Source organism: Orcinus orca, chromosome 15 (genome assembly GCF_937001465.1).
Source record: "Orcinus orca chromosome 15, mOrcOrc1.1, whole genome shotgun sequence".
NCBI classification, from domain to species: domain Eukaryota; kingdom Metazoa; phylum Chordata; class Mammalia; order Artiodactyla; family Delphinidae; genus Orcinus; species Orcinus orca.
Window position 1 is genome coordinate 62,477,452 of NC_064573.1, and position 11,919 is coordinate 62,489,370.

Below are 11,919 nucleotides of genomic sequence, written 5' to 3' on the forward strand. Positions count from 1 at the left end.
GCATCATGACCTCCACCAGCATCACGACTGAAATGGGGAGGTGCAAAAGCTTCCATGTCCCTCCCTGGGCCTCCCTGGGAGGCAAGGACCACCACAGGTGCCTGGCGAGCGAGGGCTTGGGATGCCAGCACGTGACCAAGGCCAGCGAGGTCTTCAGTTTGGCTTCCTTTGGAGGTGCCTCCACCAGAGGTGCCAAGGAAGTGAGGTTTAAATGGGACACAGGACACAGGGAAGACAGGCCAGGGCTAGGCCATGATGGAAGCCTCTGATAGGTGCTCCAGGGTCGGCTCCTGCCAGGCTCCTTCCCCTCCCCTGTGGGAGCTCCTCCAAGCCCGGGTGGTCTCCCGGGACACAGGCCATTAGACCGTGTGCTTGGAGAACCTCTCTGCTGCTTAGGCCTACCTGCCTTACAGGACAAACTCCAAATGGCACTAACCCGCTTGCAGCCCTGAAGTCCTCCCTTACTGAAAGCTCCTGCAGATGTCCCCAGCCTCCACCCAGACGGAGGGCCAGGAGCATGTAGACAGGTCTTCTCCGAGGATGGCTGTGGGGCTGAGCCCCGCCTGCACCCAGCACCAGGCCAGATGTGCGAGCTGTGGACGGGTGGCTCTGCCAGGACTGAGGGCCAACGAAAGATGCCCAGCCGAAGGCAGGGGACCCACTAGGTCTCTTTGTGCCGCAGCCAAGGGGACCTGGTGGGCTTCCTCTCTCCCCCAAAGGCCAGGAAAAAACCTCCCTGCTCCTGGCCATGGGGCAAAGCAGGGCTGTTTAGGTCTCCAGGACAGCACTGGCTTCCCCAGGCCACCTGCCCCACCAGCACCAGCTCAGACGCACCGCGGCCCAAAGGCCACACAGCAGAGCGTGTGTGACAGCCAACGGGGCAGGAACCCACTGTCCCAGGATGGGGCCGACGCACACATGGTCCTGCCTCCATGCAAGTTTCAAACGTGTTGTTTATTTGCTATTTTGATGACTATAAATAAGTGTTTCCACTATGGAAAAGAAAGTTAGCACAGTACATTCTCACGACTGGGTAATGGATTTTCTGAAGTCGTCTTCATTACGGCAAAAACTTAGAAAAAAACAACCTGAATGTTGGAAGTCAGTTCTTTATATAAAGTCCCTTGTAAAAACAAAACAGAATAAAAACAAACCAAAAAGAAGGGTGCAGGGCAAAATTTAAAAAAAGAAAAAGGGAAAAGACAGGGAGAAAGAACACAACGGGAGCCGACTCATTGCTCCTCCTCAGCCACCTCCTTGGTCTCGTTCTCAGGCTCCTTGCCCTCCTTCACCGAAAGAGCTTCTAGCTTCTCAGCTACTTTCTCGGCACTATCATTTTTGCCAGATCCTGCCAAGACACAGAAACGCAGTAAGAAAGAATCACCGCTCTGCCCAGCCCCGTGGCAGCGGACAGACCACTTCCCTGTGTGCCTCCAGGTAAACACGTGCTCACGCCTGGGACCCCACTCAGGATGCTTGGCGACCAGCATGGGGCCCTGAGTAAGCAGGTGACCACGAGGACCTCTCCAAGCCCCTGCAGCCCCTGGGAGACTCCAGGAGACGTCGTGACTTGGCTGCTAGGCCAGGCCAGAAAGCACGTGCACAGGGCCCCAGTGGCTGGCTTGCCCCTCAGAAAGCACCCGTGTACCGGGGTGGCTGCATTGCCCTTAACAGGTCAAAGTGGTCACAACCTCCCGGAATGCTGCTGTGGCAGACAGAAAAAGCACCCGCCTGGGGCTGCAGTCAGGTGCAGAGTGAGTCTGCAGAGCCCCCCCGGGCGCCCGCCACCCCATGGGCATCTGGCACCTTTCTTTTCTCTCTCTTCAATCTCTTTCCTGCATTCTTCAAACTTCGTTTTGAATTTCTGTGCATCTGCAGAGGTGAGAAAAGATACCCCCTTAAGGTCCCTGAGCAGTGAGGAGTACGTGTCCTGGTGGGTCTGAAACTCCAAGATTCATAAGGGCTATCCCAGGCTGCCCCAACCCTCCACCTCCCTGCCTGACTTGGCACCCATCTGGGCAGGGCAGGGTAGCCTTGCTCCTGCCAGGCGCTCTGCTCTCTGCTCCTGCAGGCCCCATTCCCAGAGGAGAGGCGAGGTCCACTCAGCACTGGATGTTCAGTTACTGGGGTGCTGAGCCCCAGCACCCAACCAACCCCCCAGGGCCCACTGGGTGCTGCTTTTGACAACCCGAGCTGGAAAGATGTCCCAGCAGGGGAGAGGTCTGCCTGGGCACTGCCCTTGCTGGCACTCAGGCCATGGTGAGAGAACAGGTCGGCCCTGGGCAGACTGCCAGCACAGGCCCCTGTGAACTCAGCAAAGGAACCACACTGTCATGGACTCAAGAGTCTGGGCAAGACCTCGAGGGCACCGAGATCCCTTCCCCGAGGGCCCATCAGGCAGGGCAGGAACAGTCCCCACCACACGCTTCCCAGCTGCCGTCAACTCTCCCAGGAAAGCAACAGCACTGGCGTCTGCAACCAAACCGCTACACCGTTAAGAAGCAGCGGCAGGCTGGCCCAGGCCTGCTTACTCTCGGCGTTAAGGAAGCGGATGGCCAGCAACTCCTGCTTGGGGCACTCGTCGGCGAAGTCTGCGTGGGTATTCCAGACCCAGGCACGGTCACTGCCTGCGTTCGGCTTCAGCTCCATCATTGGCGTGACTGGAGAGAGAAGCCCCATGAGGATGGTGCAGCTGTCAAGCTGGCCCACCCACCCTGACCCCTGAAGGCCCGAATTGGGGCAAAACAGGCCTGGTTTGGGGTTTGCCAACCAGGCTCAGACAAAGTCCTGTGGGGTCTGGATTTTACCCAAACCTCTGAAAACATCCTATGTTCACTTAAAACCAGGACCGCCCTGAATCTGGGAACAGGGTGGCCCATTCCCTGACCACGAGGACACCTCAGCGAGGGTTTCCAATCCCAACTCAGCCAAGGCCTCCAATGCCACCATGGTTGCTCACACCCAGCACCACGGCCCTGCCCCTGTCTGAGCAGCCCCCAGACCCAGCGCAGACATGGGCCACAAGGCCTGGTGCGCCCAGCCCTTCCAGTGAAGGGCACCCACCACATGGCTGTGTCCATGCTTGGCCACTCCATCTGGGACCTGGCCCACAGAAAGTGGGGAGCGGCAGAGGAGCAGAAGCCAGGAAGTGGAGTGATCACCCAGGAAGGCCATGGTCAGACCAGGGCAACCACTCTCAGCCTTGCACTGTCCAGGGACACCACGGGGAACGAGGCCACCAGAAGTGGACACTGAGGGCCTCGTGACCTGCTCGTACGTCACAGAAGGTTGAGCCACGGCCGGGAATAAGCACAGCTGTCCATCTTCTCAGACCTCGCACAGACTCAAGGGGGACGAGCTCCCCAAGAAACAGGAGCACCCCAGAGCCACGCTCACCCCACGGCCCTGGCAGAAGCCTCCTGAGATACAGGACATGCCCAGCCCCAGGAATACGTCACATTCTAAACCGAGAACGTCATCCCAGCCCACAGACACCCAGTGATCCTGCATTCCTACAGGGCACCAGGCCTGGGACCCACCTGCAGCTCACAGCAAACAACCCAGTGACTGGCCTGGCTTTGGGAAAAGCAGGGGGTCAGGGAAAACCCCTGGGGAAACACCTCAAATTGGGTTGGAAGACAAGGACCAGGCCAGAGCCGATGGCCTGGGCAGGGTGGGAGGACCATGGGGCAGGGACATGGAGTCTGGCCCGTGAAGGCCAGGGGGACTGTGGCGCCAGGAGGGCCCTCCCTGCTCATCTGGCCACATCACCCTCCAGGGCTGCTCCCTCTGGTTCTTGCCAGGGTCACCTGTGTGCCCAGAGGAGGGGCCCTGCCCCACCGGACACTTTTGCTTCCAGACACACACTCGTGGCTCCAGAGCAGCCCAATAACCAAGGGACTGAAATGGGGGGAATCTTACTGTCACCCCTTCGCCAGCCAAGCTGCAGGTGGCTTTCCCTGGACGCCCCACACTGTGCCCGGGGCCACCTACTGTAGTGGTTGGCGCAGATCTTGAGGGTCTTGTCCCTGCGCATGAGGAGGCGGATGGTCCCCTTCTCCTTGTGCTTCAGCAGTTTGACGTCCCCGGTGCCCCGCTCCTTCCACTCCGGGAGGTCGTTCTCTGAAGCGAACCGGAACAGCTTGGCCCGCCTTTGAGGAAAGCCATTGAGCGAGGGGTTAGGCAAGCACGGAAGGGGACAAATGAGCCTGCGCCCGCGTTATCACGAGACACCCTTGCCTTTCTTTTTACTCCCAGAACCACAAGTCAAGATATCAACAAAAGAGTGAGGCGGCTCAACAAACTCCAGGTTTTTACTTCACAATAAAAAAAGAAAAAAAATTCCTAGAAGTTGCAACGTATTCCAACAGGAAGACCTGACCTCTCAGAGAGCCCACCACGTCCTGGGCAAGGCTGCAATCATGGGACGGGGGGCTCCCTGGCGTCCCCGGCGCCACAAGGGCAGCACGGAAGTAGGCAGGAGCCGAGGAGCCTTCCCTCTGCTGGGAAGACGGGACTGCAGGCCTCTGCTCAGGCCGCCAGGCTCTGGCCCAACAGCCTGCCTTCCTGTCCAGAGCAGCCCTGCCCTTTGCTTCCCCACAGGACCCCAGCTCAGCCGGTCCCTTTCCTGTGGAAGACTCTGCTCTCCGAACTCAACTCTGTCAAGGGAGATGCATCCTCAAGAAGCCCCAGGCCCATCATGACGGCCCCACCCCCCTCAGGATGCCAGGAAGTGCAGCAGCATTTCTATGCAGATCAGAGACCCAGAAAACCAGTGTCTTTATGGAGCCGCCCAGCACCCTCTGAGACTCAAGGGGTGCAGACAGCTTCTCCTTCCCCAGGCCCTTGGAAGTGGTGGGGAGGGGCTGGTCTCTCCAGCCTCCCTGCCTTAGAGGGAGGAGTCGCAGTGCTGGGATCCCCTCTGCTTCCCTCCCCTGACCCACAGCAAAGCACTCAAACCATAACCTGGCATCTTGGACAGAATTTGAATGGGTGGAGAGTCTGCTTCCCCCTGATTTCCACTAACTTGTAGCTACATTAGCGTCTCCTGCGATCCTGCGTGTCCGCGCGGTGCCGTCACTTTGTTGCACACATCTGGATGCACGGCTTCTGTGACCACTGCTTCAAAGTGACACGGCCACCGTAGCTTCTTGTTGAAAGCACCAAGAATCAAGTATGATTTTTAAAGAGTAACTTTAATGACTATAGCACCGCCCACTCTCATTTGTAATTCCAGGCATTGTTTTGTATACTAAAAGTATTGAATTGGAAATTCATAAACTTCAAAATACCCCCACATTTAAGGAAAAAAGATAATAGTAAAGACCCAATGCTCAACCAGCGGCAGGGGTCTGAGAGAGTCTTAGAGGCAAGGGTGGCAAGGACAGGGGTCTTGGGGAGATGTCCCTTGTGGACAGAGCAGTGGTAACATGACACCTGGGAGTGCCCATGCCCTCCCCAGGACTGGCCTCAGGGCAGCAGGGACACCCAGGACCTAGGAATGAGTTGATTCTAACAACAGCCTTGATTTCCACATGGGAGTAGCCATCACAAAACTCTCCGTGTGGTTAAAGGTCAAGCCAAGATCTTGACACCCGTAAAATCCAGTTACTATCTTATACTAAAAATGCCTACTTCTGAAAAAACACCAACTTACTTACATTTTAAAAAGCTCCTCTTCATCTTCTTCCAGCGTTTTAATTTCTTGCTCAGGAAGAGAAACTATTGGTTCAAACTGGGGGTCATGGTTGGACTCGTCGGCATTCTCGGTGGAGGTGTCGTGGTCCTCGTGCGTGTCCTGTGGAGGAGGGTGGAGATGTGACCCTACTGGCCATGCCAGAGCTCACCAGTGGCCACAGCCATCATCCCCACTAGGGAAGGGCCTCACCACAAAGCAAGGGATTAAAAAAGCCTTTCAACCCAAAGCTTTTCTCTGGGATCTGCAGTGAGACACCGGACTCCGACACCCTCCCCCAGATGCAACAACCACACCTGCACAGACTGACTGGTCTCCCTAAACCCTGAAACTCCCAGTGCCGGGGAGAAACTGCCCCAGGCTCCTCATCTGCAAGATGCAGATGCTGGTACTGCCACGCACAGACTAAGGACACGATGATGGAGAAAAGAGGGCCTAGAAAGAAACACTACCGTTAAAACAAAGCAACCCTTTGAGTTTTTACTGGTTGAGAAAAATCTGTGTTCTTGCTTAAGAGGAAAAAAAGTTGTGATGGATCTGCTAGCGTTTATACAGGACTCACATTTCTGCCGGCAGTTATACCTAGGTTGGGAAAATTACGTTTAAAATTCAAAAGAATTCACACAAGAGCTACAGAATTCTAATCCAGTACAAAGAACTAACTATAGAGCACAAAGGATCATGTTTTAGATTGTCTCACGGAGCACGTGGCTTGGCAATCCATAACTCGGGAGGATAAGACACCCAGACTTAGCTCCCGGGCTCTGCCCAGAAACGCAGGCCTTCGCCGACTCCTCGGCCGGATCGCACCGGGCCGCACGGCCACCCCCGGGCCCCCGCCGCCACAGGCCACCCGCCGGGCCGCGCGGGAGCGGAGGCCGGTGGCGGCTCGGGGACCAGCACCGGATGAATGGGGCTTCGCGCGGGCCGCGGGCGGGCGGGGACCGTCTCGGTGCGGGGCCCTCGGGGATCGAGCGGGAGGCCTGCGCCTACCCGCGGCCCGGCGGCCAGGAGTGAGAGCGAGGCCCGGCCGCCCCAAGGTCACGCGGCCCCGCGCCTGAGCCCGCTGGCCGGCGGGGGTTGGCGGCGGCACGGGCCTCCCACGTGGCCGCCGGCAGCGGCCCCGGCCCGCCCGGCCCCCGGCCCAGCCCGCCCAGCCCGGCCCACCTTGGCGGCCGCCATGGGCGCGGCGGCGGCGGCGGCTCGGCTGGCTCGGTCGTCGCGGGCTCCGCGGCCTCTCGGCGACTGGTCGCAGCTCCTTCCTCCGCGTCTGGCGCCGGCACCTCCCGCCCGCCCTCTCTTCCCTCCGCCCCGCGACCCGAACCCCGACCCCTGACCCCGGCGGCGGGAAACGCGCCGCGATTCAAAACCAGCGCAGCTTTATTGGCTCAGGCGGCGGACACTCTCATTGTCCAGCCCGCCCCGCGCTTCCCGCCAAAACGCCCGCAGCGCATGCCCGGCCCGCCCGGAGGCCGGGGAGCGCGCACTCCCGGCGGCCCTCGCGCGCACTTCCGTCCGCGGCCGCGCGCGCCCCTAGAGCTCGCGGACAGTGCTGGGGGTCCTAGCGGCGCGTGGCGATGACGTCGCCGGAAGCGGGGACGATAGAGACGCGCCGCCTCAGCTGCGCGCGCCGGCTGACGAGAGAGCGGCAGGCGAGGAGAGCGGCGGGCGCGGGACCCTGCCTGGCTGGCTACGCAGCCCGTGCCCGGGACCCGGACCTGAGCGCAGAGGGTACGAGTCCCGCCCCTGCCCGGGCCGGAGCAGGGCCGGCCTCCCCGAGTCGCAGCTGCTCTCCGCTCGCCGCCCGTGTGCCAGGCCCCGGACGAGGAGGCGGACGGAGCGGACGATGGGTGACGAGCTCGACGGCGAAGTACGGTGAAGGGAGACCCTGGCGGAGCCGGGGGCGGGTGGTGACATGGGACGGGGAGGGAGAGGCTCGGAGCGCGCGGGCCCCAGCCAGCCCGCCTGTCTGCTGTCTCCACGCAGGGCCGGGCGTGCGTGGGGGGCCCCGTCCAGGACGGCCCCAGCACGCCGGGCAGCCCCGCGGCCCCGGGCCCCCATCAGGGGGAGGAGCAGGCCACGGGGGCCGGGGCCGCGGGACCGGGTGCTCAGCCGGGGCCCTACGGCTACATCCGGGCTGGCCTCTTCACCTCGGAGATCTTCAAGCTGGAGCTTCAGAACGTGCCGCGCCACGCCAGCTTTAGCGACGTCCGGCGCTTCCTGGGCCGCTTCGGGCTGCAGCCCCACAAGACGAAGCTGTTCGGGCAGCCTCCCTGCGCCTTCGTGACCTTTCGCAGCGCCGCCGAGCGCGACAAAGCCCTGTGTGTGCTGCACGGCGCCCTGTGGAAGGGCCGGCCGCTCAGCGTGCGCCTCGCCAGGCCCAAGGCTGACCCCTTGGCCCGGAAGAGGCAGCGGGAGGACCAAGGGGAGCCGCCTACCACCCCTGCCACGTGCATTGCTGATGTGGTGACTCCTCTTTGGACGATGCCCTACGCGGAGCAGCTTGAACGGAAGCGGTTGGAGTGTGAGCAGGTGCTGCAGAAGCTTGCCAAGTGAGTGTGGGTGCAGGCACTCCTGGGCAGAGCGCCCATCGGCGGCTCCCTGTGCGCTCAGCCTGCTCAGATACCCCTTTGGGGAGCCAACCAGTAAAAACCCTGTGTTACCGGTCGGGACAGTGAGGTCCCAAAAAGGGGCCCAGGTGCTTGGGCAATTGGAGCCTGACCTCTGCCCCTCCTTTGCCCCGCAGGGAAATCGGGAGCACCAACCGCGCCCTGCTCCCTTGGCTGCTTTTACAGAGGCACAAACACAACAAGGCCTGCTGCCCACTGGAGGGGGTCCGGCCATCACCTCAGCAGGTCAGGGCCTCTGATCTCACAGAAGCTCCTCCTTCCTGGCTCTTCCATCTCTCTTTCTGCTGCGCTTCTGCTTATGGTTCTCATCAAGTGCTTGTTAGTTGTCAGCCTTTTGCCCTGGGCTGCCAGGGCCTGCGGGGGAACCAGGGCCTTGGTCATTGCTGTCTTTTGCTGTGCACCCTCCGTGCACGAGTGCTGGACCGCTGGGGTAAGGGTGGGCATCTCTGTTTCCTTCTCTCCTTGCAGACCGAGTATCGGAACAAATGTGAGTTTCTTGTTGGTGTTGGGGTGGATGGGGAAGACAACACAGTCGGCTGCCGGCTTGGCAAGTACAAGGGCGGGACGTGTGCTGTGGCAGCCCCCTTCGACACCGTGCATATCCCTGGGGCCACCAAGCAGGTGGTGAAGGCTTTCCAGGAGTTCATCCGGTGAGGACACGTGGCTGGGCTGGTGGCTTCGGGACATCCCGAGGCAGTCTGGGAGCAGAAGACTTGGGTCCTATCTGGGGGGTCTGGTGGGTGTGGCTGGAGGAGAGAGCAGGGACACTGCTCACCCTATCTTGGTCGGCAGATGTCAGGGACTCAGGGCCATCTGTGGCTCCCACAGGTCCACTCCCTACTCGGCGTATGACCCGGAGACATACTCGGGTCACTGGAAGCAGCTGACCGTGCGCATCAGCCGCCGTGGCCAAGCCATGGCCATTGCCTACTTCCACCCGCAGGTCTCAAGCGGGTGGCTTGCTGGGGGAGGGGTGTCTGGGCCAGAGCAGACTTCGACACAGTCTCATGGGCTTTTTCTACTGCCTGCTCCAGAATCTGAGCCCTGAGGAGCTGGAGGGGCTGAAGGCTTCTTTGGCACAGCACTTCATGGAGGGGTCAGGCAAGACCAGTGGGGTGACTTGCCTCTACTTCGTGGAGGAGGGACAGCGGTAGGTAGTCCAGGTGGGGCTGGGCGGGTTTCTCCGAGGACTGGTGACACCAATAGACCCACCTTCCCGCCCACAGAAAGACCCCCAGCCAAGAGGGCCTGCCTCTGGAGCACGTGGCCGGGGACGAGTGCATCCGCGAGGACCTGCTGGGGCTGACCTTCCGGATTTCCCCTCACGCCTTCTTCCAGGTGACCAGATCCCTGGGCTCCGGGCTGGTGCAGCAGAGAGGGGAGAGCATCCAGGCAGGGAGCTGCCAGGGCTGTGAGGTCGGCCACCTGGAAGAAGGGCTACTAACCGTGGCCACTCGCTAGACCCTGGTGACCACCCTGTGGGAGGGTGGCTTGTGGGCACGACACCAGGCTCTGGCACTGGTGGGGTCTGGTATCAGCTGCTGCAGGGGTCCCATGGGTCCAGCTTTCGAGGAGGTGGGAGGGGGGTAGCATTGAGTTGCTTTCTTGGGCCGAGAGACAGGGTGTGGACGGAGGGGCCCTGGGGCCCTCAGGCAGTTAGAGGTGGAGAAGGGAGTCGGGGTGGGGGGGCAATCAAGAGCACAAGCGCCTGGGGATGCAGACACTGGGGGGCTGGTGGGCAGCGGATAGGCTGCTCTGATGTGTAACCCACGCCCAGGTGAACACCCCCGCAGCTGAGGTGCTCTACACGCTCATCCAGGACTGGGCCCAGCTGGACGCAGGGAGCACGGTGCTGGACGTGTGCTGCGGCACCGGCACCATCGGCCTGGCTCTGGCCCGGGTGAGCCCTCCTACCCCGGTCAAGAGCATGCTCTCCCCCACCCCACCCTTGTGTCATCACCCGTCCTGTCTGTCATGACCCCCCTAAGATAACCTCAGACTGTTGCAGGTCCTCTTCCGCTGCCCCCCAGAAGATCCAGGGGTGGGGAGGGGTGTCATCAGTCTGCCCTGTTTTTGCTCCAGAAGGTAAAGAGAGTCGTGGGGATCGAGCTGTGCCAGGAGGCTGTGGAGGACGCCCGGGTGAATGCCCTGGACAACGGTGAGAGCCAGCGGGCCTCGCAGTGGGTGGCAGGCCCTGTGTGTCCCTCCACAGGGCACCTGGGACCCACCCAGTGGCTCCTAGGGCTCACGGGGTGGGGGCAGAAAGGGCCCCTACTGTGCGGACCTATTGTGTGCCCACGATGCCTGGGGCTGCCCCGCAGGGAAGGGTTTTCTTGAGGTGTCTTCTGGGGGCTTCTGGACATGGCCGGGCAGATCTCTGGGGGGTGTCCCGGGCCTCATGGCAGGGCCGCTGCTCTGTCACCTCCAGAGTTGAGCAACGTTGAGTTCCATTGCGGGAGGGCCGAGGACCTGGTGCCTGCACTGGTGAGCAGACTGGCATCCCAGCAGCTCATGGCCATCCTGGACCCACCCCGCGCCGGTCTACGTGAGTGGTGTCCACCTGAGGGGTGGTGTGGGGAGGCAGAGGGTGGCCCACTAGGCTGCCTGGTCTCGGGCCCCTGTCCGCTCCTTGAGGGGGAGCCATTGGGGACTCTCCCTTGAGGGGTCTGTGCCTCCCCAGATTCCAAAGTGATCCTGGCTGTCCGCAGAGCTGAGAACCTCAAGCGACTCCTATATGTCTCCTGCAACCCCCGAGCAGCCATGGGCAACTTTGTGGAGTGAGTGTGGGGCATGGGTGGATGGGGCCTCACCCCAGGAGACCCTGCTGTACCCACGCAGTTGACCATGGCACTCCCTCCTATATAGCCTCTGCAGGGCCCCGTCGAACCGGGTGAAGGGCAGTCCGTTCCGGCCAGTTAAGGCTGTTGCCGTGGACCTGTTCCCGCAGACCCCACACTGTGAGATGCTCATCCTGTTTGAGAGAGTGGAGCACCCCAATGGCATGGGGGCCCTAGAGCCCCAGGATCCTCCTGTCCAGCCCCCACCAGGGCCCCCAGGTGACACCCCACCAGAAACCAGGGCCTCCCCTGCTTCTTAGTTCTCTGGGGCAGCAGAAACCAGCCTTTCCAGAACAGCACCCCGACTGCATCATGGGCAGAATCCTGGGGCTCCCCAAGTCCTTGCCCTGCCCGGCCTGGCATACTCAGGCAGTAGCCACAGAGGGTACAAGACCCCTATCCCCGTGGGCTCCTGTGGCCTGCTCTCCCCTCACCCCCAAAATGGGCCGCAAGGGCTGGAATAAACAAGTGCTGAACTACCAATGTTTGTGATAAGAACTCAAGAGCCTGGCACACAGGGACTCTCCTCTACTCTCACCACAGGTGCAACGGGGCAGGGCCAGGAGCGCTCATAAGAACTGGCCCAGTTGGAACAGTTCTCCCAGCTCTTCGCGTGGCCAAAAGTCCCGGTGTCCCAGCAGAGAGCCTGCTGTCTGACAAGAGACACAGGCCTTGTGGCCAAGGGCCAACTGTACACATGGTGTGGGGAGCACAGAACGAGATGCTGCCCTACTGCCCTTCCCCACCCTCATTGCAG

General features: G+C 61.2%; 2 protein-coding genes and 1 non-coding gene across 5 annotated transcripts; 1 reads left to right on the plus strand and 2 right to left on the minus strand.

Annotated features, from left to right (window-relative positions):
• Positions 1-935: 935 nt before the first annotated feature.
• Positions 936-7,164, minus strand: RANBP1 (RAN binding protein 1). 2 transcript variants are annotated; one of them, XM_004275989.2, is made up of 6 exons: positions 6,863-7,164; positions 5,661-5,797; positions 3,994-4,151; positions 2,532-2,660; positions 1,807-1,872; positions 936-1,348 (listed from the first exon to the last, which is right to left on the minus strand). In XM_004275989.2, exons 1-6 carry the CDS (start codon positions 6,875-6,877, stop codon positions 1,233-1,235), a joined length of 621 nt encoding a protein of 206 aa, XP_004276037.1. In that variant the 5' UTR covers positions 6,878-7,164; the 3' UTR covers positions 936-1,232. The 2 variants fall into 2 exon arrangements, with proteins under 2 accessions (XP_004276037.1, XP_033295418.1); XM_033439527.2 differs by lacking the exon at positions 6,863-7,164 and adding an exon at positions 6,396-6,856.
• LOC117203758 (small nucleolar RNA SNORA77) lies at positions 1,639-1,764 on the minus strand. The gene has a single exon (XR_004486657.1). It is a non-coding gene; the product is annotated as a small nucleolar RNA SNORA77 (small nucleolar RNA).
• A 60-nt stretch (positions 7,165-7,224) lies between the features above and the next one.
• TRMT2A (tRNA methyltransferase 2 homolog A) lies at positions 7,225-11,645 on the plus strand. 2 transcript variants are annotated; one of them, XM_012535257.3, is made up of 12 exons: positions 7,227-7,565; positions 7,682-8,247; positions 8,442-8,550; positions 8,794-8,975; positions 9,154-9,268; positions 9,360-9,475; positions 9,552-9,663; positions 10,103-10,225; positions 10,408-10,483; positions 10,754-10,870; positions 11,006-11,102; positions 11,191-11,645. In XM_012535257.3, exons 1-12 carry the CDS (start codon positions 7,542-7,544, stop codon positions 11,420-11,422), a joined length of 1,869 nt encoding a protein of 622 aa, XP_012390711.2. In that variant the 5' UTR covers positions 7,227-7,541; the 3' UTR covers positions 11,423-11,645. The 2 variants fall into 2 exon arrangements, with proteins under 2 accessions (XP_049554188.1, XP_012390711.2); XM_049698231.1 differs by lacking the exon at positions 10,754-10,870 and having other exon boundaries at positions 7,225-7,565.
• The last annotated feature ends 274 nt before the right edge of the window (positions 11,646-11,919 follow it).

Coding starts and splice junctions, on each gene's coding strand:
- RANBP1 (XM_033439527.2), bottom strand. CDS start 6,419: ATGGATTGCCAAGCCACGTGCTCC. Junction 2,661..3,993: donor GATCTGCGCCAACCACTACA/GTAGGTGGCCCC, acceptor TTCTCTCTCCAG/TCACGCCAATGATGGAGCTG. Junction 1,873..2,531: donor CCGCTTCCTTAACGCCGAGA/GTAAGCAGGCCT, acceptor TCACCTCTGCAG/ATGCACAGAAATTCAAAACG.
- TRMT2A (XM_012535257.3), top strand. CDS start 7,542: ATGGGTGACGAGCTCGACGGCGAA. Junction 8,248..8,441: donor GTGCTGCAGAAGCTTGCCAA/GTGAGTGTGGGT, acceptor TTTGCCCCGCAG/GGAAATCGGGAGCACCAACC. Junction 9,269..9,359: donor TTGCCTACTTCCACCCGCAG/GTCTCAAGCGGG, acceptor TGCCTGCTCCAG/AATCTGAGCCCTGAGGAGCT.